Raw genomic sequence first — 23,452 nt, forward strand, 5'->3', positions numbered from 1 at the left:
CTGAATTACTTTCACCTTAGAGACAATACAGTTGTTGAGAGGTGGCTCTTTAACATTAAACTCGGGACCCCAGTAAATCCAGTAAATCTAGACACATCGAGACAAATGGTCACTTGGAACCTCAAGCCAAGTTGCTTTTAATTGTCTAGTGCAGTTGTGTTGCTGTGACACATTAGCTGAGCTGTCAGCAACGTGTGGGTGTCTGATGACTGATCATTTAGTTGGAAGTGAAACAAATGTGAACACGGTGGATTTTGGTTAGTTTGAAATGGTCAGCCATAATCAAAGTCAGGTATTCTCAACTGCGTGGGCATCCAAAAGGATATGCGGTTTTAGATCCTGTTTACTTGAGACCAGTCTGCTGGAAACTCTTGCTCCATTCCAGTTTCAGAGAAGTTACGCATGCAGGCCGCCACATTTCAATGACGATCACCATATAAATTGAAAACATCGAAAATCATGCAGTTCACCTCCCAGGCCACTAGTTGGTGCTGTGTTTTTAGCAATTCAACCAAAATGCAAAGTGAAAAGGGAACATTTCATCTGTGTCTTAGTTTTTCATTTACAATTCAACTGCACCTTTTGAAAACGGCTTCCAATGTGCAGCATGTTGGAAACGACCCTGACTCCATGTAAACATGGAAAAACACAACTTGGAGTACATGCACCTCTGGTACTCCACGGTGTTGCCCTCAACTGTTGCAGTCAATAGTTTTCCACCTACATGTGTGTGCAGATCGACAACAACAGATCCCAGATTGTTTGAGCTGCTCAACTCTTTTGAATTTAACAGTGACTCTCCAATAAAGTGTACATTTACAACATCATCGTGGGCCTGAAGCGGGTTAAACGTGATCATTGTACTGGTTTCTGCATGCCTGCATTTTGGTGTTTTCTATGTGTATGGTGATTGTTATCGAAATGTGGCTGCCTGCATGCATAACTTCTCTGAAACTGGAATGGAACAACGGTTTCTAGCAGATTGGTTTCATGTAAACAGGATCTAAAACTGTTATTGTTGCAGTACAAGGTATTTAACCCCTGGATGCTTCGGGGTGTGTATCTGTCAATGTTTAACCAACTTTTAAAGCTTGTTGCTCTCATAACATGACAGACTAGTATCACAGTGAATCCAGAATGTAGTCACGGCACTTCTCTACAGTTTGTGTTATAGCCTCATTCCAAAATGGGTTAAATCCATTTTTTTCTTCAAAAATGATGTGAAAAACAAAATGATTGCAAATTTATTACCAATCGATAACTAAGAAATCACAAATCTACATATGTATTCACAGCCTTTGCTCATTGAGGAATCAATTTAAGGCATTGTGGAAGAGTGCAACATAACAAATGATGGAAAAAGTAGAGCACTATGAATACATTTAGCTAAAATCAGTCAGCAAAATGTAAATAGTGATCGTTTATCATGTAAAGAAAGCATGAAGCAGTCAAGGTCGCACATAAGATGACCCAAATACCAGCACAATTGAACAAGATATGTTTATTCAGATAAAATGTAGAAAAAGAATAAATACCACAGATAATTAATGCAGAAGAAGATTTGGCAAAAAGAGCTGTATAAAAGAAAAGGGGGATGAGACACAGCTGTTAGGGGAATAATCAAAGTTGGCACATAGGTCAAGCACAAACAAGGAACAGAAACAGAAAAGAAGAAGAACAGAAACAGAAAAGACCTGCATAAATGGAGGTAAACAAACTGAGACAGAATGGAAGAACAAAAGTAAGTTCACAGATACATGAGAAAGACTAAAGAGGACACACGGGAAAGATGAGGGGATTGATGAAACATGAGAAAGGAATCCCAGAACAATGAGAAACAGACACTGAACAGACATAAACCATGAAAAAACCCAGGTCCAACACAACGTAAGGAGAATTGGTTTCATACACATTACTAATGGAGGAAGAAGGTGAAGTTAATCCAACAAGGAAAGGAAGGAATGAGTAAAGACAAATGAACACACACATGTTAACACGTATTTATTTTCTTCATAGACACCAATTTGAAGTGCAGTTTGAAGTTTATGAATGTTTACAGCCCATCATGAGGCGTGCTATTCCTGACAGCCACAGGTTTCCCCCCCGAAGCGCTTTGTGCTAGAAGTCGGATTCTCGTATAACTCAGCTGCACACGTCAACTAATGGCAAAAAGAAAAATACACATCTTCCTCTGGTCCTTCCACACTGGAGCTGACGTCCAGCGGCGTCTCGTGTGACAACAGTCACACAGTCTTGGTCAAAGAGGGGTTTTTAGTGGTTCCTGATGATTATAGTGATTGTCAGCTGTTACCTCACAGTACGGGGAAAACAAAAGGAGAGGGAGGGTGATCCTGACTCTGCGGGCTCTCAGGCGGACTCCTCAGTGAACCACTTCAGCACTTCTGCTTTGTTTTCCCTCACCCATTTGATGTTGGCTGTGGTCTTCTCTATGGCCTGCTCCAGGGCCAAGGTGGCAGAGCCAAAACCCACGTGTTGGTTGTCCTCTTTGAATTTGTTCAACTGGAGAGAAAAACAACAAAGAAACTCATTTTCAAAAACGGCATTTGTTGCCTTGTGTTCCTGCTTGATGCCCTTCCGGGAAGAGCAGGATGGAATTTGATGTGTTTGAGGCCGAGGATTGCTGCATACCTCCTGCAACTCAAACTCCGTGGAGAATCTCCTCGTGATTCCATTGACCAGATTGGAGAAGGAAAAGGATCTTCTTCCATATCTGAAATGAAGGATGCATTTCACCACAGAAAATTAGCAAAGTTAGGCTCAGAGTGAAAAAGAAGAAAGTTGAGATGGTTTTGCTTTAGTTTTGTGTGCGTGCGTGTGTCTGAGTGTGTGCGTGCGTGCACTGATAATTCCTGTTCATCCCGGCTTATTCCTGCTGTTACCACATATTTTCACATGTGCCCTTTATATTTGTAATGAAATGTGCTGATAAATAAAACTGTCATTGCCAAAATAGTGGATATTACAGTAACTGTTTGAGCCCTTAATCGTTATAGATTTTTTTTTTTTTTATCAGCAACCTCAATACCTCTAGAGGTGTGTAACTGTAAAGAAAAAAGCAGAATGTGCACTCAATAAGTCACATCTCTACAAGAAGTCATCAGAGTCCTGAACACTTAGTCAAGACCAGCCGAGGAATCTCTCATTGTGTGCGAGAGAAAGACAAAGAGAGAGAGGGAGAGAGAGAGAGAGAGACAGAGAGAGGGAGGGAGAGAGAGAGAGAGAGAGAGAGAGACAGAGAGAGAGAGAGAGAGAGAGAGAGAGCACTCACTGTTGAAAGATGTAGTTCCACTTGGCTCGAACAAAGTTCCACGCCAGCGGCATTCCTACAACATTTTGTGCGATGTACTGGATGGTAGAGGTGGCATCCTGCTTCCGGATTTTAGTTGGGTCAAGGGTGTACCCCAGATACCTGCCTCAAGAAATACCCCCCCCAAAAATTTTTTCCATGAAATGTTAAATCTTATAGGAACATGAAAATGTTTTTTCTTCTAAAGAACATAGTGAAGCTCAGTTTCATCCCGAGTGGGCTAGATCAATATAACCGTGACCATAATGACCTTTAAATATAAATTTCATGTCAAACCCTAAGTATTCTCTTTGTTTCAGTCCATTTGTATTGTTTCAAATGGTGAACACGGATCGATTTCTGAACTTTGAAGTGTGTAAATGGTGGTGTCATTCATAACAGACTGCACCTGTTTAGAAGCCAGGGTGCTCTCGTACAGGCCATGGCCGACCTGAGTCTGGAGGCTTCAGACGCAAGAGTGGAATTCATGAATATTCTCCAGGCAAAGTCCCACTCCTCTGTACCACCGAAGGCTATTGCGCTGCAGTAAACGGTGCTTTTCAGGTTGGGGTGAATCCTGGGTGGCATAACGTAGGGTATAGAATGAGTACTGACGTCAGACAGTGTGTTGGAAGCTTCAATATTTGGGACACATCAGGACAAACTCACAGTCCAGCAGTCATGAAGGACTGAATTCAACTACTCACGGGTTGTGACCTGGATTATTCATCCACTGCCTGTACCAGCCTCTGATCAGCTCCCTGCAGCCCTCCACACCCACGCTGCAGGCTATCTGTATGGCATTGATCTGATTATACCTGAGAAGGAAAGTGATTGAGTAAACTGGTAAACAATGTCAAATGTGTTAAAACTCAGCTTTTGGGACATTAAACCAAACAGGTCTGCCTTCAGCGTCCTACTTGTCGGTGTGGCTTGCAGGCTCTCGGGTGAAGTTGGCTGTGAGTGTCTTGAAGTGTTGAAAAAGTGGTTTGATTTGTTTCTTGAGGTACGCCTGAATGAATACACCAACACAGTTTTAAAGTTCCTTAGTTCCAATGTTTTTCTCTTTTCAGGTTATTATCAGCACAAACATTGGTATTTCCAGCGATGCGGATCTAACCTGTAAAGCTCCGTAGACCTCGGTGCGGTCGAACATAAGAATGTAGTAGTCAAGGTTTCTCCGTGCTGACTCCCAGGGGATGTAATCTCTCTCGTTGGACATGTATTTAGTAGTTTTCAGGGCCAGTGTTGTACTGATGATCTTGGCTCTGACACAACAAAAACAAACCGTTGCAAGCGTTGCACACACACGTGGTAAATGTTGAAGACTTTGTTTTCTTTACCTTGCGAGGTTGAATGCGTCGTCTATGATCTGTGCTCTGTTCATGACTGATAAAGCCTGATCGGAATAAACAAGCACAAATGAAAACACACAAAAGACATTCTCTATATTTTTAATGGCTCCAATTTCAGAGAACTGATGAGGATGGTACAGATGAAAAAGCATTTCACAAAGCCAACATATATCAAGAGATTAACAATTATAGAAAATTCTTCTCAAATATGTTTAAAAAAACCAAAAAAACCTTCACCCCATGATAAAAATAAATGAAGCCATTCAGCTTCTCAAAGCAAGTCTCTTTGCAATGATGATTACCAGTCAGATAAACCATCTGACTTGGATCTGAATGGGGATCACCTCCACCTTTGAGTCGGCTCAGATATTATTATGATATTAAGTTTGTCCCTAAGAACAAAAACACGGCCTTCCTTCCTCATCATACCCCACGAGGCGCCTCTATCTCCACCAGGACAGTGAGTCGGTTGCTTGAGTTGTCAGGCGACGACTGCATTCCAGGATAAATTGGAGATCATTCCCATTCTCTATAATTGCCTAATAGAGTACAAACAGGAGAGAAGAACCAGGGTGTGAGCGACTCACCTGATGGTTGGTGCTGAGCAGTGTGAGGAGACGATTCCAGTTGTCACGATCGTAGTTCACCCTGAAGTATCCGGATACATTTGTGTTTGCCAGCACCCAGTCCGATCTGGAAACTCTCATTGGTCCGTGAGTGTCTTATCAAAAGCGTTGGAAAAAAAAAAAGAAAATGCACGCATGCATAAATAAAGCAGACTGTCAAACTCTGCTATTGCCAAAAATGACACAAGTTTCAAAGCATCATCATCATTTAGCGCATCATTTTTATTCAGTTCGATCAGTTCTGATCATGTTGCAACAAAGCAATCACACATGATCACACAGAGGTGATAATGGAAAGCAAGGAGGAAACCCCTGAAGAACCAGACCTCAGGACATCAGTGTGACCAAGCAGGATAAACAAATAGCATTTTACCCTTCAAAAAGCAGTTAAGAAAAAAAACATCCATCCATCTTCTTCATTGCTTCGTCTCCATGGGGTCTTGGTTGCTATATGGAGTGTCGGGTCTCCGTCTGTGTCTCCTGTGTCCTCTGATCCCCCGTGAACTGTGTGTGGTGTGCCTTCAATGTTTTGTTCATTTAGTGTGTTGTGTGCTTGTGTACGTTTCACGTGTGTGTCCTTCTCCCAAATGTGGAAGTCCAGTCAGTGTGTGTGTGTGTGTGTGTGTGTGTGTGTGTGACTCCTCGTGTGCGTCTTGCATGAGTGTCCATTACCCTCATGTGCCTCACCTGTGTTTCCCCCTACTTAAACCACTCTCTCCTTCGGTCTCACTGCCAGATCGTCTCAGTTGCTCAGACTCCAGACATCCAGCAGTTCCTTGTGTTTTTCCCTCGTTTTCCTCTTGTTGCTCGTGCTTTTGACCTCAGCCTGTTTTGGATTCTCTCTCGCCTCGCCCTGTGGACACCTTTGAACTCTATTTTTGTGTCAAGCTTGCTTTTGGGTTCATCACGTTCCCGACATGGAGAGCAAAGAAGTCCAGACATCCCTCGTCCCTGTGACTTCATCCAGCTGCTATGTGGGGACTCCAAGCCAACATAAAAATATAATCTCTTGAGATTCTTATCATTTTTTTTATATTTTCTCTTGGCCAACCGCTGGGCTTCCTCCCTGTTGGCCAAAGGTAGACAACTGGGATATAGAGGTAGAATCTTTGCTTTAGTTCTCTAGCGCACGGTCAAGGTCCGAACTGTATCGTGACCAGTGACGTACACAATAGGCACGAGGGAAATATAATTATTCAATCGGACTATGGTGGACCAACCCATTATAAGTCATTGCTTTTAAGCCTGTTTTTTCTTGGAGCCCCCACAGATTATCTAAAGGCTGTGATGCCCCTCACTTATCTGTGATTTGCCGAAACATTACAGTGAAGCAAAACATGATGATGCAGTGGTTTGCAAAGTTGCATTATAGCAAGAAGTTTCCTCATTCATAGTGGCTCAATGAGCCTTCCCATACCTGTGTTCTGAAGGAGCCAGTACTGTTGCTGCTCCACTCCTGTCTTCATCCATTTAATAGGAACAAACCATGTGTAGCTGGATAAACGGATTAAGACAATAAATGAAGAGATGACACATGATGGCGATGCAATTCTGTTAGCTGCCTTCTCTGCTGCCACAGGTTTTATGATCTCTGCCTTGTAATAAACAATATTTATAACCTCATTCTGAAATAGTTTGCGTGCTTGGACCAGTAGAGATTAAGTTAAGTGTCTCTTTAAAAATCCTCTATGTGGAACTTACAGGAAAAGGTAAAACTGATTCCTACTTGAACTGAGATGGCCTGTCCACTACAGAGTCTGGATCCAACAGGAAGTGTTTCTGGGTGATACTTCCTGTCCGGGTGTCAATAGTGACCACTGGGTAGCCCATCTGGAGGGTCCAGCGGTTCATGATTTCATGGACAGAGTGTGGAATCTGAATGCTTGATGTGTTTTCAACAGCCTGCCAGCAAAACAGAGGGAAGCAAGAAGCGAGCTCTCAAACACACACATAACCATAAAGTGAGGTTAAATTATTCAATGTACTGTAGATTTTCACAATACTAAAATGAGTAAAATGCTATTAAAACAGGATACAACAACTTAGGCAAGTAAGTGAGTATCATTGGATTTTGGAAAATGTACATTTTTGAAAGTAGAAACAGGACCATATTTGCCCCTTGTAAGGACCAATAATGTAATAATGACCAATAATCTAATAATTTAATCTATTCTGAAAGTAATAAAGCCAATAATGTAATACATTAGTCAAAGATTCCTTTAAAACTATGATTGAGAGGGTGTTGTAGAGTCCTCAATGAATAAATCTGACGACTATTTTAGCCGCTATACTAATATTTTTTTTTTGATAATCAGACTGTACAAAAACCTGCAAAAAAATATATTTCATTTCCTTGAATTATAGCCCTGTTTATGTAGAATTACATTACTGGCTATAGTTAAAACACTTCGCAAATGATTTTTTAAATGTTTTTTCAATCATGTAACAATTTATTGGCTAGATGTCATTATGATAATGAATCAAACATCTTCTTATATGACTATCATCTTATTTTAGGGGCTTCATTACATTCAAAAGGGGCCAAAATTGGCAGTTAATACGTGCTTGGCCATTAATACATTATTTGTTGTTACATCTCCATATTATCACCTTTTTTGTCCCAACAGTCTTTGAAAATCTGGTTAAAAGAGAAAACCTGTTGCTGAAGTTTCAGAAGACAACTGTCAGATCCTCGTCTGATCCATCTGCTCAGCAGATCTGGGTCCATTTTTATTTAGTTGCTATAAATGGCTGCTGTGGGGTCTGGAGTGAAGGCAGACCATGACCTCCTCTATATTACCTCCAATGAAAAAATTAGAACTGTAAATTATTGGATCCTGTTTTTTAATATGCATTTTACAGATTACTCCAACCTTTTTTGGGACTGAACTTTATCATTGAGCGTACCTGCTGGAGATGGTCCCACAGATCTGTATATACTGTGTTGCCAAAGGCGAACGTGTTCAAGTAAGACTGAGGAGACAAAGCAACAGGTCATAGCCAACAATACATTGGGTTGCTTCAAAGGTTTTCACAGAGCTTCCTGATAACTCCTTTTTGGATTCGGATGTGCTAGAGCAGGACAGGATGAAGAAACAGTGTGCTGGTACAGTCATTGACACATAGACTGGCAGCAGTCGTCGCACCATGAGATCATGAGGCAGATTTATTACTCACACTGAGTCCTCTGGCAAACACCGGCTCAGTGAGAAACTCGGACAGCATCCGGAGAACTGCTGCACCCTGAAAACAACCGGCACAAATCATCACAGTCCAAGCGGTTTGAACTTCTCACAACATGCAATTCAATCTAAGGCAAATATTACAACAACATGTTGCTCTGGTGATGCGATCTGGCCCCGACTGAAATGGAAAAATCCTGAATCAACCAAAGAGTCTGAGTCATACTGCTGTTTTCCGCAAATACACAAGTCTGGAATTTTACAATTACTGTACTGGCAAAGATCTTTTTATTCTTAAATTGATCAGTAAAGTGGAAAATTCCATAAAAGGCATAAATTGTAACAATTTCTCATGAGTCGACCTCATTTCTGGGAATTTAACACATCGGTCTGACTGTTAAAAGTGTTTACAAGGTTTTAGATGCTTACAAGTAATGTGTCATTATTCAGACTCCTCTGAAAGTAAAATGTACTCTTTCATTCATTTTCATTTCAGCTTTATTCATAGGCTATTGCTCCAAATACAATAGTATTGTTTTTTTTCTCTTCTCTGCCCGTACTGACTGTGTACAGCTGCACTGCACTTCTGTAAATTTCACCCATCCACAAAAATAAATCATGGATTTTTATTTATTTATTTATTATTGTTTTTTTTTTTTAAAGAGACCATTGAGTTTGTGGTTACTCTTTGGAGTGAGGCCCTCCCGTCATGACTACTGAGTTTGGCCACATCAATGTCGAGAGTCAGGAGCTCCAAACCTCCAGCATCTGAAACCGATGGAGGACATTGTGCTCTTGGACCATTTAAGTGCTGCTTAATTTTTGTTCCACCATTCTCAAAATGTCTTCACTCACAAAGTCCTGTTTTGTTAGAGTTCAATAAAATTCATTGAAAACCATGTCTTCTTTTTCTTTTTGGCATACGACAGGATAAAATGGGAATTGTTAGTAAGAGTTTCTTTGAATTCAGCAAAGCACATGTGCAATCCACTGATATTTCAGAAGCATTTCAAGGACTACTGACTAAAGTATGGTCTAAGATTTCAATATCTATGAAATTGGTGTGCACGTTGATTGTTGGGACTGCAGACGACCTTGAATGAAACGCTTAGATGAAGCTCTCGCGGGAGCTGACCTTGCTGTAGGAGATGGTGTTGAACATCTCACTGATCTGAGCAGGGTCGTTGACCTCGTCCTCTCGGGGGGACAGCGGATGAGAGGACGCCAGAGCGTCCACTGCAAACACCCTCTGAACGTCATACAGGATGATCTGGTCTTTCTGTAGCCGAGCAGAGGTGAGTGAGGACAGTAAAGCCGAACATGTGAGAAGCTTTAACGTCGGGGAGACGACTCTTACTATGTTCCAGGTGGGCTCGGCGAAATCAGCTCCGAGGTACTCCACAAATGAGGCAAATCCCTCATTCAGCCACAAGTCATTCCACCATTTCAACGTTACCAGGTTGCCAAACCACTGAAAAGAAAACAAAAAAACAACAACAAATAAAAACCATGATGTGCAAAAACACACTTTACAGTTCTGCAGTGGTAAGTGCCTTTTCACTTAACGAGCTCAAAGAACTAATGTTTCCATGAACTTTGATTTTGGTGAACGTTTAGCACAGCGGTTTAGCTCCAAGTAAAATATGAGGTAAATCTGCTGGGGATAAAGAAATTCCCAACCTCAGAATTTCCATTAAGTTGTTTTAAGGTGGTCAGCTGCTCCCACTCTCTCATCTGCTTTCACAAAAGGCAGTTTAACGTTCAAGCTGAAACTTGTTTTTTACATTTCTGTATTACTGAGGGGAAAACGACGTCTTGGAAATCATGAAATCATCACGGTTTTGTGTAGAATCCTCAGAGTGTATGAGGGAGTAGAAAAGGGCTTGTTTTGTCATTAGTGAAGCTGAAAATGTACTGATGACAGAGTTTAGGAAGAGTAATGTCACACACCATGTGGGCGAGTTCATGGGAGATGACAGTGGTGACCCTCTCTTTGTTTCCAGTAGAGGAAAGGACGGGGTCATAGAGCAAGGCTGTTTCCCTGTATGTAACCAGACCCCAGTTCTCCATCGCTCCGCCGTTGAAATCCGGCAGAGCGATCTGATCTAGAGAGAAAAGGAAGAAGTGAACGCAAGCCAGAGTGTCTACAAAATCAGTTTTCACAATGTGCAAAAGCATCAGAGACTAAAAAAAAATAAAAAAAGACAATGATATGAGAAACCCAGATGTTTGGTCAAATATTGAAAGAACAGAAAGAAAGCAGTGGCATGTTTTTTTAACATGGTTACACCCACTTACGTGTCATAGCACGATTGTTTTCCACTTTAAGTCTAATTTTCTATGCAGCGGGTGGCCCTGATCAAGAACAACTGCTACAATCCAATCCAATTTAACCTTATTTGTATAGCACATTTTAAACAACAACTAAAGCGTTGGGAAAAAAAAAGGGTCATTAAAACAATCAGTGAGTAAAAATGGGGTAAAAACAATACCACACAATATTACAGTGTCAGTGCTCAATTAGTGTTAAAACCCAACGAGTACATAGGTGTCTTGAGTGGAACTTGAAGGACCAAATAGTTCTAATGTGGACAGAAAAGCGATTCCACAGACGGGGTGCAGCTACGGAAAAGGCACAGTCCCCTCTATTTTTTAATCTGGATCTTGGAACATCAAGGATCATCTGATTTGACGACCTCAACAGTAAAACAGGAGTATGAACATGCAAAAGCACGGACAAATACTAAGGTGCCAACCCATTTAACACCATAACAACCGATAATAAAATCTTAAGAACAATTCTAAAAGAGATGGAAGCCAGTGGAGTGAGGCTAAAACTGGAGTGACGTGCTCTCGTTTCTTTGTGCCAGTTAGAAGTCGGGCAGCAGCATTTTGTTTGAGCTGGAGCCGACAGAGAGACGTCTGATCAAGGCCAATGTAGAGGGAGTTGCAGTCGTCTAATCTCAATGTGATGAAGACATGTACGACTCTCTCAAAGTTGTTATGAGAGATAGGACTTTACTTTGGCCACCAGCCTCGACTGAGAGAAACCAGTTTTTAAAACAAAATTGATTTGTTTATCAAGTTTGAAACCAAGGTCAAGAATCACCTCCAGATGTTTTGAGAAAAGTTGATTATATGTCGGACTGGACACATCTGGAGAGGTTCTGTCAAATCAGCCTGTTTAGCCTCGATGTTCAGTCATAATCAGAAAGCAGATCATCCTAAACAGTGAATATTTCCTCAGTTTTCACCTGAATTCAAACATTTGACAGAACTATCTGACAGGGCTCTGTGGAATTATATCAGTACCATTGTAGACACCACTGAATTAAGCAGAATTAACAAATATGCTGATTTTGACCACGCACCAAACACACATTACTAGTGTGTTGTCTTCCGTTGGTTTGTTTTGATTGTGTTTGGATGTGATTTTAGCCACATAAATGAAGTGCGAGAAACCAAAACACAAATAAACCACCAGATCATTAAACAGAAGTAACTGCTGTGTGCTGGCAGGGACAATTATTACCTTTAGTAATGGAGCCCGGTGGCTCTCAGAATTATTAAGCTGAATAAAGTAAAGACCTAATTATTCTGGATGAACTACATGCGAGTTTGTACTATGTTGTCCAACAAGTAGTGACAATTTTTTTTCTCCACATTAAGGAGATGCTGCACTTCATCAGGCAACACCAAATAAATCAAATACTGCCAAATCAGTACATTGACTTTTTTAATTCATGAATTTTTTTTATTTTTGTGTCATAACCACAAATTGGGACTTAACTGCTTTTATAGTTTATGGGGGGGGGGCTCTGGATCCCAGCCAGATGAATAAAACATAAATGTATTAAGAAGAATATAGTGCAGTGGCAACATTAATTTAATTAATTAAGTGTGTGTGTGGGAGTGTGTGTAAGGGAGTGTGTGTGAGGGAGTGTGTGTATTTTACTCTGGAGGAGGGATGATTGGAAATACAAAGAAAGGTGAAATTGATAGTTGTTTGAAGAATCACCAGTATTTCCCAACAGGCGGTCTTAAGAAATCATAGTAAATAAACTTGGAAATGCAGGGCTGAATTTTTTATTTATTGTTTTTGAAGGTAACATAATAAACAACTGAATATTAAAACTAAAAGCCATTAAAGTTAAACAGCTATGAGAGTTGATTATATAAAATTGACCATGATGTGAAACCATGATTGACATCGGCATGTGATGAATATGGAACGACTGTGATGATAAGTCCTCATCTTTCCAGTGGAACACAGGCCGTTCAGTATTGGTGTTGTACAGTGTAAGTTCAGGGATGTATTGCAACAGATAGATATCAAGTGTTATTTTATCTAATGCTCACAGACAATTTCAAATGGTAGCTAACATAACTGTACACAATATGCCAAAACGGAGCAATGCACTGGTTTCCTTCAACATTGAAGCTTTAAAAGTGACTTTTGCTGTTCCTGGAGGAAACACACGGATTGAAACATCCTGCAGCAAACATGTGAGGCTGGCACGCAGTGAATTTTATCTTTCCATCCAGTGTGCTTTGGGATATGAGATGAATATTTCTGTCCTCACAGGAAGGTGTTTTCCTCGGCATGCTGATGCAGGTGTCGACCTACCTGACTTAGAGAGAGGATACGTTGTGTTGTAGTAACGCTCGTAGAACTGCAGGATCGGACCGGTGACATTGAGCGCGTAGTCACCCTGCCCGCTCGCTATGGCTTTTCTTTGGGCCCAGATTCGGATCTGCAAATTTAATAAGTCCACGTCAACAGATATGAAGAGGAAAATCTTGACTGTATGCAGACCTCACAGGTCACATCAATAAAGAGAAACTCCAAAGACGCTATTTCTTACCAGCAGATTGTTTTGGGACGACTTAATGTGATCAAAGTCACTGACAATAAATGCCAGCAGATATGTCGACATCCTCTCCGTGGGCTCAAACGAAGTGACTTTAACTTGCACACCGTCGATGATGGCGTCCGAAGCATCTGCTCACAAAGAGGAGAAAGTTAGACCTTGACCCTCCGGCAGCGTTAACACTGGAGGGTAGTTGATTTTTGTTACAGACTATGTTCTAGTTATTAATCATTTACAGTCGGACTCACAATCACACAGATACTTCATAACATCCGATCGTTTGTTCTGAGACTCACGAGGAGCCTGTTTGATACATCAATCCAAACGTTTCATTTAAGCTATTCGGTTTCCAATAAAACTAACCGTTTTCCATGCCGTTGGACAGAGCCACGGTGCCTGGGTGGTGGATGATGGTCACATTGAAAACTGCTTTCATTGCTGGCTCATCAAAGCAAGGAAAGGCTTGCCTGGCATTCGTTGCCTGCATCTGTGAGGTAGCGACCACTCTGCGAAGTGTTTACATTAAATGTAACTCAAGCACACAAGAGAATCGAAGAAAATCTGTCAAAGTCAAACCTAAAATCCCAACATTAGAACAATGCTGCACTTATTCTCTCCCGTCTCTTACGTCTTCACGCCGTCCTGAAGGTATTCGCTCCTGTAGAAGCCCTCCAGATCATCTGACAGCTCCCCCAAAAATCCTGTTTGAAGTACGTAGGTGGCTCCAGCAGTCAGTCTGTGGTGCAGCTGAATAACCAAATACTCCGTTCTCTCCACGAGCCAGGTCTTCTGAATAGCCGGCGCCGTGGCTTCGCCCAGGCCGCTCAGTTTCGCCTGGTGCCCGGAGGAGGTGGTGAGGTTCAGCTTGCTGGAGTGAATGATGACGAGATCTGTTCCTTTCACACATCTGAAGACCACCGAGGAGTGTCCAGTGAAGATGTACAGGCCGTCTGCGTTGGGCTTCAGCCGAGGCCACAGGCTCACATTGTAAGAAATGGGGACGAGCGAGTCTGGAAGTCTGTAGTAGTCCCAGGGATCCTTTGGGGTGAAGGCAGTGGTGGGGGCTGCAGGCACAGTTGTGCTATCCGATGCCCCATCTCCAGGCTTACCTTGATTCTTCCCTCTTTCCTTGTGATAGGCGATGGAAAGAGCTATGATTGTCATCAGTGCAATGGCCGCCAGTAAAAGCAATCCAAGGCCCACATTCTTACTGATGTAGTAGACTTTCCCCATGTCTGATTTAGGTTAGTGTGAACTTCTGAGGTGTCTCAGTCTGTTTCTGTCCAGCTCAGCAGGACTTTTCCCTTCTCAGTTAATGGCTGAGCTATTAACATGGCAAAAATACGTTTCCATAAACCTGCAGAAAGAAGAAAGAATGAAGCAGTTTTCACTGTTTTGACAGAATATTTCAGTCATTCATTTTTATTTGTATTCATAAGTCCAAGTGGTTTTTGTTTAGAGCTTTGCCTTGTGTGCTGCCAGAGTCTAGACAATGGGTTTTTTTTTAGTACGGCTTTTGATTGGGAAACTAATTGATAGAATGATGCAATATGTCTTTAGTCTTTAATGTGGATAATGGAAAAGGTGTAAGCACCGAATGCACGATTAAACACTGGATGATGTGACAGGAAAAATATGAGTAACCAAACTACATGGCTCTGCTGTCAGGCAGCAACATTTACACTATGTGATGCAAGACCGAGATGCTGCAATGACTACATCTCTGTAGAAGTACTTACTATGTCAGCGTTTAGTGTATCCACACATAACCAGTAACAGAATAGATACAGTCTCAATGTCAAATTTTAAGATGCATGATGTAATAGTTTTGTCCATTTATCCATCCATACAGTTTCTTTCCCACATGGTGTTTCCTGATGTGCAGTTGGTGCATTTACCAAAATCAGCAAGTTTCCTCACTGCCAGAGGAGTATTGGCAAAGAGGCTTACAGCTGGTCACTCCTCTTCAATTTGTGCAAGGCGCGGCCTCCTGCAGTGCAAAGTGGTACACAAAGCTCATTACACTCTTTTTAGGCTCTCTCGGATTTACCCTGATGTAACCGATTAATGCAATAGGCGCAAACAATCTCCAGCCAATTACTCCCATATGTTCTGATTCAGTCGAAGACTTCCCACTTTTTGGTCCAGAATGTTCAAAACCTTGTGCGCAGTTTAAAATATCACTAATACTCCTGAACCTCTGCTCGCCCTGTTTGAAACACCCCCCCACCCCCCAAATCATTTGCCTCCTGAGCCATGCAGACGGTTTCTACCTTTACCACTTTGCTGGCCAGGCGCTTCATTCTCCTGAACTGGAAACAGCCTCACCCTCCCTCACGCAGCAGATGGGTGAAAGACCTGTTACTGTCCGTTAAACTGGAAAAGCTCAAATTCTCCCTCAATGGTTCCCTGAACACATTTGAAATTGTGATAACTGAGTATAGAATAGGAGCAGAAGTTAGGTTAGATTATGACAAATAAATGAAGCAGATGCTGGAACATATTAAATGTTATAGGGTGAAATGAGCTCTGCTTCTTCTGACCCTGTTTCAGACGTGAGTACTGTTTGTGTGCATGTGTGGTATATTCACTTCAGCTGTAGGGATATAATGACATAATACTGTGTATGAAATTCTGGAAATATATATATAGACACAGTATACTGTATATGTTATGGTCTACATGTCTGAAAATAAATAGTCCTCCTCATTTGTTTTGTCTTTCCACCATTTTGAAACATTTGTGATAATTTCACTATAGGTTAGAAAATGCAGAAGGTGGATAATCCTTTGAGCAGTAAGGGAAGTAATGTAATTTATAAAAGGAAGTAAAAGCCTCATTGAGAGAATGTCCCCAATCTGAGTCCAGGCTCCGAGGACTTTGGGTGTGAAGTTTGCGTGTTTTTTCCTGCGCGTACGTAGGTTCAAGGGCATACATTTTAAATTTATAGTTTACTGTAAAATTATCGGTGGTGTTATTTTTAGTGCGCGTGCTCCTGACGGACCAGCAACCCCTCCAAGATCAGTTCTAGCACCCTGCGAGTATATGGTAACGTTTCACATTACATAAGTTGATGCTGGTGTTCTCTTTCCCTTTTTTTGAAAGAAAGTATTGAGGGATTCAAGATGGATCAACAAGATGAAGTCAAAAGCTCCAAACCCTTCTGTTATTGCCTTCTTCTTCCTCTCTCATCCTACCATTTATCAGAGGTATCATTCATTTGTATTCCCCTTTTGTTATGAAGCAGTTTCTCTTTCATTAGAGTAGAGGTAGTAGTTTATTTCCCAGTTTTTAGTTCCTTGATTCCATTTGAATTTGGTTTACAGTCTCAGTTCTCTGTGTCAATAAACACACTGGGTAAATTAACTCTTGTTAGATGAGAACAAAGGCCACAGTGTGAGATCTTTCAACTCCTGGTGAGTTGTTTTATTTGTTTATGAGTGAAGGCATGGTTTGGTGAGGAAGTCCTTTATTCCATAAATACTGACAATGATTGTCACGGCTACTATTAAAGGTCAATATTGTCTATTTAATTCTGAGGTCGTTTCTGGTTTCACCTCCTATTCAATTCAGATTAAACTCCAACATTTCAATCGCAGTTCCATATTCCACATCATCATCTCTTCACATTATCAGTCGCTGCACGGTAATCTGTGGTGATAAAGAAAAAGTGCTGCTATATCAACATACGCGATAGGTAGATAAGATGAACTCGGAGCGTTCTGTGCCACTTGTGAAATGAACCACTTGTGGTGCAAAAAGAAGGTTCTGTTTTTTTGTTTTTATTTTGTGTGTGTGTGTGGGGGGGGGGGGGTTCCTGTGTCAGGCACCTCTCCCTTTTCCTTCCAATCTTAAAGCATGTGTTTCCTCCACATCGTCATGTCGTCATGACTTTATCTTTGTACTGTCCATGTGATACGAAATCAGTCCCCACAGCGATTAGTAACTGATGTCAAAGGACTCATCCAACTCGGGTAATACACAGTTGTAACATGTCACATTTATAATACCCAATCTTTTATCCTACCACTAATTGTAGTGGATCAAAAAGTATGATATAACAGCAATAAACGGACCTTGTTCAAAACACAGCTCCACCTAAAGCAGGATCTCAATCCAGACTTTCCATCGAACCTCAACCCGCCTGTTCTGACGCAGTCAAACAACAGAAAAGGTAGTAGAACTAAAAGCTCCACCTCAGTTAGTGGTGTGTGAACTCAACACACTGCAGGTACGATGCCTGGAAATGATGCGTCTGAATGTAATGAGACCACACACACACACCCTGTGTGCTCCTGCAACACTCTGCACTAATAACAGAAATGAACTCTTTGTCCCTTTTGAAATATTTTCTTGAAATGATCCTGCACTGAAAGGAGACAGGCTGCAGAAGGAACAAGCACGATTAAGCTGAAAACAACGTGGTTAAATGTTCCCGGCTGGAACATAATCTGCTGCCAGAGGAAAAGGTGGTAATGGCTTCTTTTCATGCCTTTTAACTTTGATTCGCACACCAAACATTATCGAAGAAACCATGTGATACGAAGTCTTTAAACACTCAGATTCAAATCTTCCAAGACGATTGAAGAAGTAATATATTATGCAAATACGACATTTATGTTTGTTTTTTTTCTCCAATACATTAATAAAGAAGGTGAGCTCAGAGAAGAACATTTGACATCGGTCAGCAGCATCATTTATCAGAAATAGTGTTTTACCATCATGCATTACTTAATAAATCTACCTTATCACAGCTAATGTGAAAAGAAAACTGGAGTTAGTTAGTTTTGGCTTCACAGTTTGCTATGAAAACATAACAGCATTTCTAAATGTGTGGAAGTTCATAGATTGTATTGACTTTACTGGCATCATGTCAACAGTCTGTCAACTCATACGGGTGATGTCATAGCCGTTTGTCATTTCCTTGCAGATGCTCTGACTTGTTGAGTGTTTCATGCGTTCATGTGAACGCTCAGGATTTTCTGGGAGTATTCCCAGTTCCCACCGCGGTGTGTTTAGGTATGTTACTCATGGATAACGGCTCCAAAATCCATCATCCATCTTCTGCAGAGCTTCATCTAACTTGGAGTCATGATAGGCTGCAGCCAATCCCAGCTGAGGTGTAGGTGAGGGCTTCAGGGTTCAGGTCAGCAGGGTTAAACCACACACAAGATGAACTTACGAAGTCCGCACAGAAAGTTCTGACCGGAACCTTCACGCCACCGCTCCTGTCGTAGCTGCCTCGACTCTTTGCTCGTACACATTTCTGTTATTTTCTTACACAGCGAAGCAAAATTAACTAAAAAAATCCAACTAAGGTCCAACTAGTAGGCAACTGTGAAATCGTGAGCACCACTAATATTTTGTTCTCTCACAAGGCTCGCACAAGGTTAAATATGTGACGTAGTGCTCATACCAGTAAGAGATCAGAGAGTTGTTGCCACTAATTGAGTGAAAACATCCAACCGTATATCTCGAGCAAAGTTTATTCTAATCATATGCATGCAAATTAAGTATGTATTTACCTTAAATGCATCTAAAAATATAGTAGTGGGTTTCATTCTTGTAAAATATGCAATTCCAAACGTCAACCCAGTGCTTTTGAACAGCCAGAATCTTCTTTCCTTATATGATAGATTGTTTTTTTGCACAAATAAAATAGATAAAAGCAACTTTCATTTTATATTTTCAACTTGTGTTGGCAGCATGATTGTGTTGCATAAGCACAATGTATATAATGTAGTTCAATCACTGCTTCAGAATAATGTAATCAGAAGCCGTTTGCTCGCATACACTTACCCATTGTATAAATTGACAATAGGCCTTATTGAAAAAAGTTGGGACAGCTCTGATCCACTAACATTGCAAAACCACGCTCGAGATCATTTACGCAGCGATGCTATGATCCTGCCCAGTCTGAGAAGATTAAGCTTTTCATGACAACGACCAAAGCAAGATGTGCTTCCACTTAACTTTTTTCAGATAGCAAGAGACCCCGAATGGGGATGGCAGTAATAAAGTAGGAACTAGAACCAGTTTGCACGGCAGTACAACCTCCATTGGATTCCCTCCAGCTACCTGGCTCGCTATCCATACAAAGCTCATAAACAAAACAGTTCCCTCATTTGTTTGGACATTTTAGGTAAATCAACGTGTTGACCAACTCCTCGCCGGCTTAATAGAATCTGAACAACGGGTTCAGTCTTAAAGGGTCAGAATGTTTTCACTGCTGCTCGTGTGTTTATGGTAGTAACCACCATTTCACGAAGACGGGTCAGTGCCTTTGCACACACAGGCTCATTGATCTGCACATATTCAGATAATGATGGTTATTTTCATATAAATCACTTTGAAAACATTTTTACTCCATGTACCACTAGAGGGAGCACGTTCATGTCTGCAATAGTTTGTTTCTATTTTCTTGATCGTGAAAGTAACGTGAAAGCTTTTTCTGAAAACCACAATAGAAAATGCACAATCACAACAACCTGCACTAAACAATAGCTGACGCCAACAGTGCCAGTCACTCTCCGGCCAATGTGATGTCATTGACCTCATCGCAGCAACCACCTTGCAGAGACATCCATTCAATGTGCAAACATTTTGAAGTGTTTTCTGAGTGTTTACTTCTTTTTTTTTTTGGCTAGTCTCAATTAATTTTTTTTTGTTCAGTAAAAATAATTTCAATTCGCTTTTGGCAAAGTTATTAATATAAACAAAACAAATCACTGGCACTTTCACCTCGCCTGCAGAGAGACAGAGATAATCTCTCGAGAGGAAAGTTTTATCTTAGAGCCTGAAGTCACGTTTTTTTCCTGGAGTAATAAAATGACAACAAAGGAGACAGGTGACCACCTGTTTAACGGTGTAACTTGATTCTAATCAAGTTGTAATCAGGAGTGATACCGTTGCACGTGCACATGAAACAGACAGACTGGAGGGATTCGGTTTCCTTTAAAATAAAGTATATAAATGTGGACTGGCCGCTTCTATCAATCTCCCTGTTGTCCGTCGATAAAGAGATCAATTTTATCTGACGATTGTGAAGGTCACCCTTCGTCAGCTCACTTTGGCCATCACTCTACCTGCACGTGAACCTGAACGGCGCTGGTGATCTCAGTTAAATAGCAGATAAGCTCCGGTCAGCTCTTGGAGCAGCAGAGTTCACGTCCAATCCAGACTAAGATGGTGGATGACAGATGAACCACAAAACTCAAGACTAAAGAAGGTAATGATTTATTTCCTAGTAGGAGAAATGAGTGCTTCCACAGCTGCAATGCATTTTTGAGTAGGTCGGATAAGGCTATGTGGAGACTTTTCATATTAAATGGCACATCCGGAGGGAGACTGAATGAGTGAAAGTCAAACTGTTGCTGCCTGTGATGCATTCAAAACTATTTTATAAAACCCAAATTCTGGATATCCAAAATTTGGTAACCTCTGTAGTCTCCTATTGCTGTGATGAAAGGTAATCTGCATCAAAGCGTGGAATGGCATGCAGAAAACATGGCTGAAATGGTACATACCGACGCCCCCGTGGCTGGATATCCAACGCTCCAGACGAAGTGGAGGAGCTGGAATGAAACCCCAGCTGATGTGAAACACTGCATCTGTGACAGAGAGTGGATGTGGGAGGTGCGGAGAGCTACGACAGGTTTTCCTGGGGACTGCGAGGGAGGGACCTACTCCCTCGCAGTCCCCCGAAATCCCTAAATTGGTGGGAAGGGGGATTGAAAGAATGCGGCTGTAACAACAAGAGAGTAAACTCCTTGTGTTGGAGCTGAAAGAGCTGCGATCCTCGGAGGTACACGCTGTTCTGACCAATCGAAACGGGCGTTTCCCACGATGCCTTCTGACCACAGCTGCGGTAACTCGGCTTACCTGCTGACACGCGCACAAGATGAAGAAAGCGACGCCACGGGGATTTGTATATATTTATTTACCTTAGGGGAGGAATGTCTTTGACACAGAGACACATCATCTTCCTAGAAAGACGTTCATGATAAAAGACTTTGAACATTTTGGACCAAACACAGACAAGAACACACTAAAACACTTTATACAAAAACTGAAAAGAGCCACAAAAAGAAGGTGAAAGTAACTGTGGTCTGTTGCACTCAAACAGATGTTGGCAAGATCCTATCGCCGCACATTAAAAACTTGGCTCGAACTAAACAGCTTTTACATTTTACTCTGAGCGCAGTCCGCGCCCGGCAGAACAAAAACGGCATTCACAAATCACAAGGAGCTCGAAATATATTACAGAGAGGGAAAAATAAATTGCGAGGAAAGCTCGGCCCGTGCTTGAGTGATTAGAGTTGAAAACAGAAGCCGGGGAATCATATTTCAGAGAGTTGAATGGAGTCCAGAAAGTCTCTCCAGGCTGTAAGGGAACTCTTTTCAAACCTTAAACAGAACGACTGCTGATGAATGTCAAGACTTGGAAGGTCTGTAACAAGGCTGAGATCATAGGGATTCGACTGAAGACATAAACAAATGAAAGAATAGCTGAAAATAGATATTACTCTTGATGCTTTAGAAAATCAAATTTTACATCTTTGTGCAAATCCTTTTGAGTGGAATAACCATGGAGCATGTATACAGCAGAAGAGTGAAACCCACAGCTCACCTCCCACAGATCCGGGGGAAGTGGAGCGGGTTAGGGTTAGGGTTGGTGAGCTGCCGTGGCTCTGTCGTACATTTCACTTAAAAAGAAACAGCAGTGTTTTCAGCCGTCGCCACCGAGCTGGGCGGAGGACGACTGCTTCAGTAGTGCACCGGACCCGCAGGGGAACGCGGCTCAGAACGGGGAGAGGTTCGGCACTTTGATATTGAGGTCTCCGATGTTGATGTTGCGGGGAATCTCGGGCAGGTTCATGTTCTTCACGGCGGAGACGGCGCGAGCGGGCGCCGCCGACAGACCGCCCTGCCCAAAAGGAAACAAGGCGGGTGAGAAACTTTAAAGCTCCTCAGAGGAATCCTCATGTCAGTCGAAGGTAAATAAATTTTTTTTAAAAAAAACCTCCTGTAGTGCTTCTTATACCGAGTTCATAGGTTTGCTGCCAATCATTTTCTAAAGAGGTTTCATCACGGCTGTAGTAAAACTGTAAATAGAGTTACTTTATCTCAAGAGGCCTCAAAATACAACAGCCTGTGACGTCTTCTGTGTTTAATAATCCAACAACAGCTGTTAAGAAACATTTGGGCTTTGAAATTGTAAGAGTAGTGTTATGATGATTGAATACATCACAATCTGGGTTCATTTGATCAAGAAAGTGGATATGAAGTAACACTAAAAACATAATTTGGTACAGTCTGGGCACTGAGAGCTGCAGTTTTAGTATTTAGCCACATGGAGGCAGTGTGGTCATCTATGTCCAGACTTTCAACCAGTGAAGAAACTGACTTCTTGGCAAACAAGTCATCAAACCAAAACTATAATAAAGTCAGCGGTCAACTGAAAATCCTTACAACTTTTCGTAGAATAAAAAAAACAAAAAACATACACACAAGAACGCAAGCAATCTCTAAGTCCGGGGGTGGTGCATTTATTAAAAGTTTGTAATGTCATTTTAACACAGTTGTAAGTAAGAACTTTAGAAATAAGAACAATTTTGAGGAAAAAGAAAAAATTAAATGTATTCCTTATATAAATACAAATGTACTTTTATGTGAAGCTTTTTGCTCAGCAAAAATATATTTTCTTTATATCAATATAAAAACATTTGTTTTACAATTTTGTTTGTTATTTGAGAAAAAAGTGTCTATAAAACAAAGTTTAATGTTCCTAATCTGTGGGCAGATAAATTCAGATCATTTACATTCTTTTGTTTATTAAAGCTGTGTTTGTGTTTACTTTGGAGGGATATTATAAAAACTGCAGTGAAGAGACCATTTACAAGATGTGAACCTTAAAGGTGTCATTTGTATTTTTCTAAAGACTCAGTGAACTTAATCGACCTGAATAAACCATGTGTTATTAATGTACAGCACAAGCACTTGTATGTATTTATATATTTACTTTCTATACATTAAGATGGATGTATGTACTCATGTACTAGTTGCATCTGTGTATTTTACATATATGGAGTTAAGAACAGAAATGTTTGGC

The 23,452-nt window shown here is 41.2% G+C and overlaps 2 protein-coding genes across 3 annotated transcripts in view; both read right to left on the bottom strand.

The window, feature by feature from the left end:
• Positions 1-1,235: 1,235 nt before the first annotated feature.
• On the bottom strand, positions 1,236-21,169 carry LOC308128532 (aminopeptidase N-like). Of its 2 annotated transcripts, XM_080493537.1 has the most exons (22): positions 20,868-21,169; positions 15,240-15,331; positions 13,970-14,698; positions 13,705-13,847; positions 13,336-13,472; positions 13,098-13,224; positions 10,421-10,575; positions 9,828-9,941; positions 9,606-9,749; positions 8,466-8,531; positions 8,196-8,261; positions 7,015-7,190; positions 6,706-6,782; positions 5,250-5,383; positions 4,651-4,706; positions 4,428-4,575; positions 4,228-4,319; positions 4,015-4,125; positions 3,717-3,884; positions 3,290-3,430; positions 2,650-2,731; positions 1,236-2,520 (listed from the first exon to the last, which is right to left on the bottom strand). In XM_080493537.1, the coding sequence occupies exons 3-22, from the start codon at positions 14,572-14,574 to the stop codon at positions 2,368-2,370; spliced, it is 2,895 nt and encodes a 964-aa protein (XP_080349663.1). In that variant the 5' UTR covers positions 14,575-14,698; positions 15,240-15,331; positions 20,868-21,169; the 3' UTR covers positions 1,236-2,367. The 2 variants fall into 2 exon arrangements, with proteins under 2 accessions (XP_080349663.1, XP_080349664.1); XM_080493538.1 differs by lacking the exon at positions 15,240-15,331 and having other exon boundaries at positions 20,868-21,159.
• Positions 21,170-21,257: 88 nt separating this feature from the next.
• LOC308106336 (AP-3 complex subunit sigma-2-like) overlaps positions 21,258-23,452 on the bottom strand; it is an 8,370-nt gene continuing 6,175 nt past the window's right edge. Inside the window, exon 5 of the mRNA XM_080458032.1 lies at positions 21,258-22,267. Coding sequence (XP_080314158.1) covers positions 22,142-22,267 — 126 coding nt within the window. The 3' untranslated portion in view covers positions 21,258-22,141. The remainder of the gene's footprint in view (positions 22,268-23,452) is intronic.

The sequence above is a fragment of the Lipophrys pholis genome (genome assembly GCF_963383615.2).
Source record: "Lipophrys pholis genome assembly, chromosome: 2".
Lineage (NCBI taxonomy): Eukaryota > Metazoa > Chordata > Actinopteri > Blenniiformes > Blenniidae > Lipophrys > Lipophrys pholis.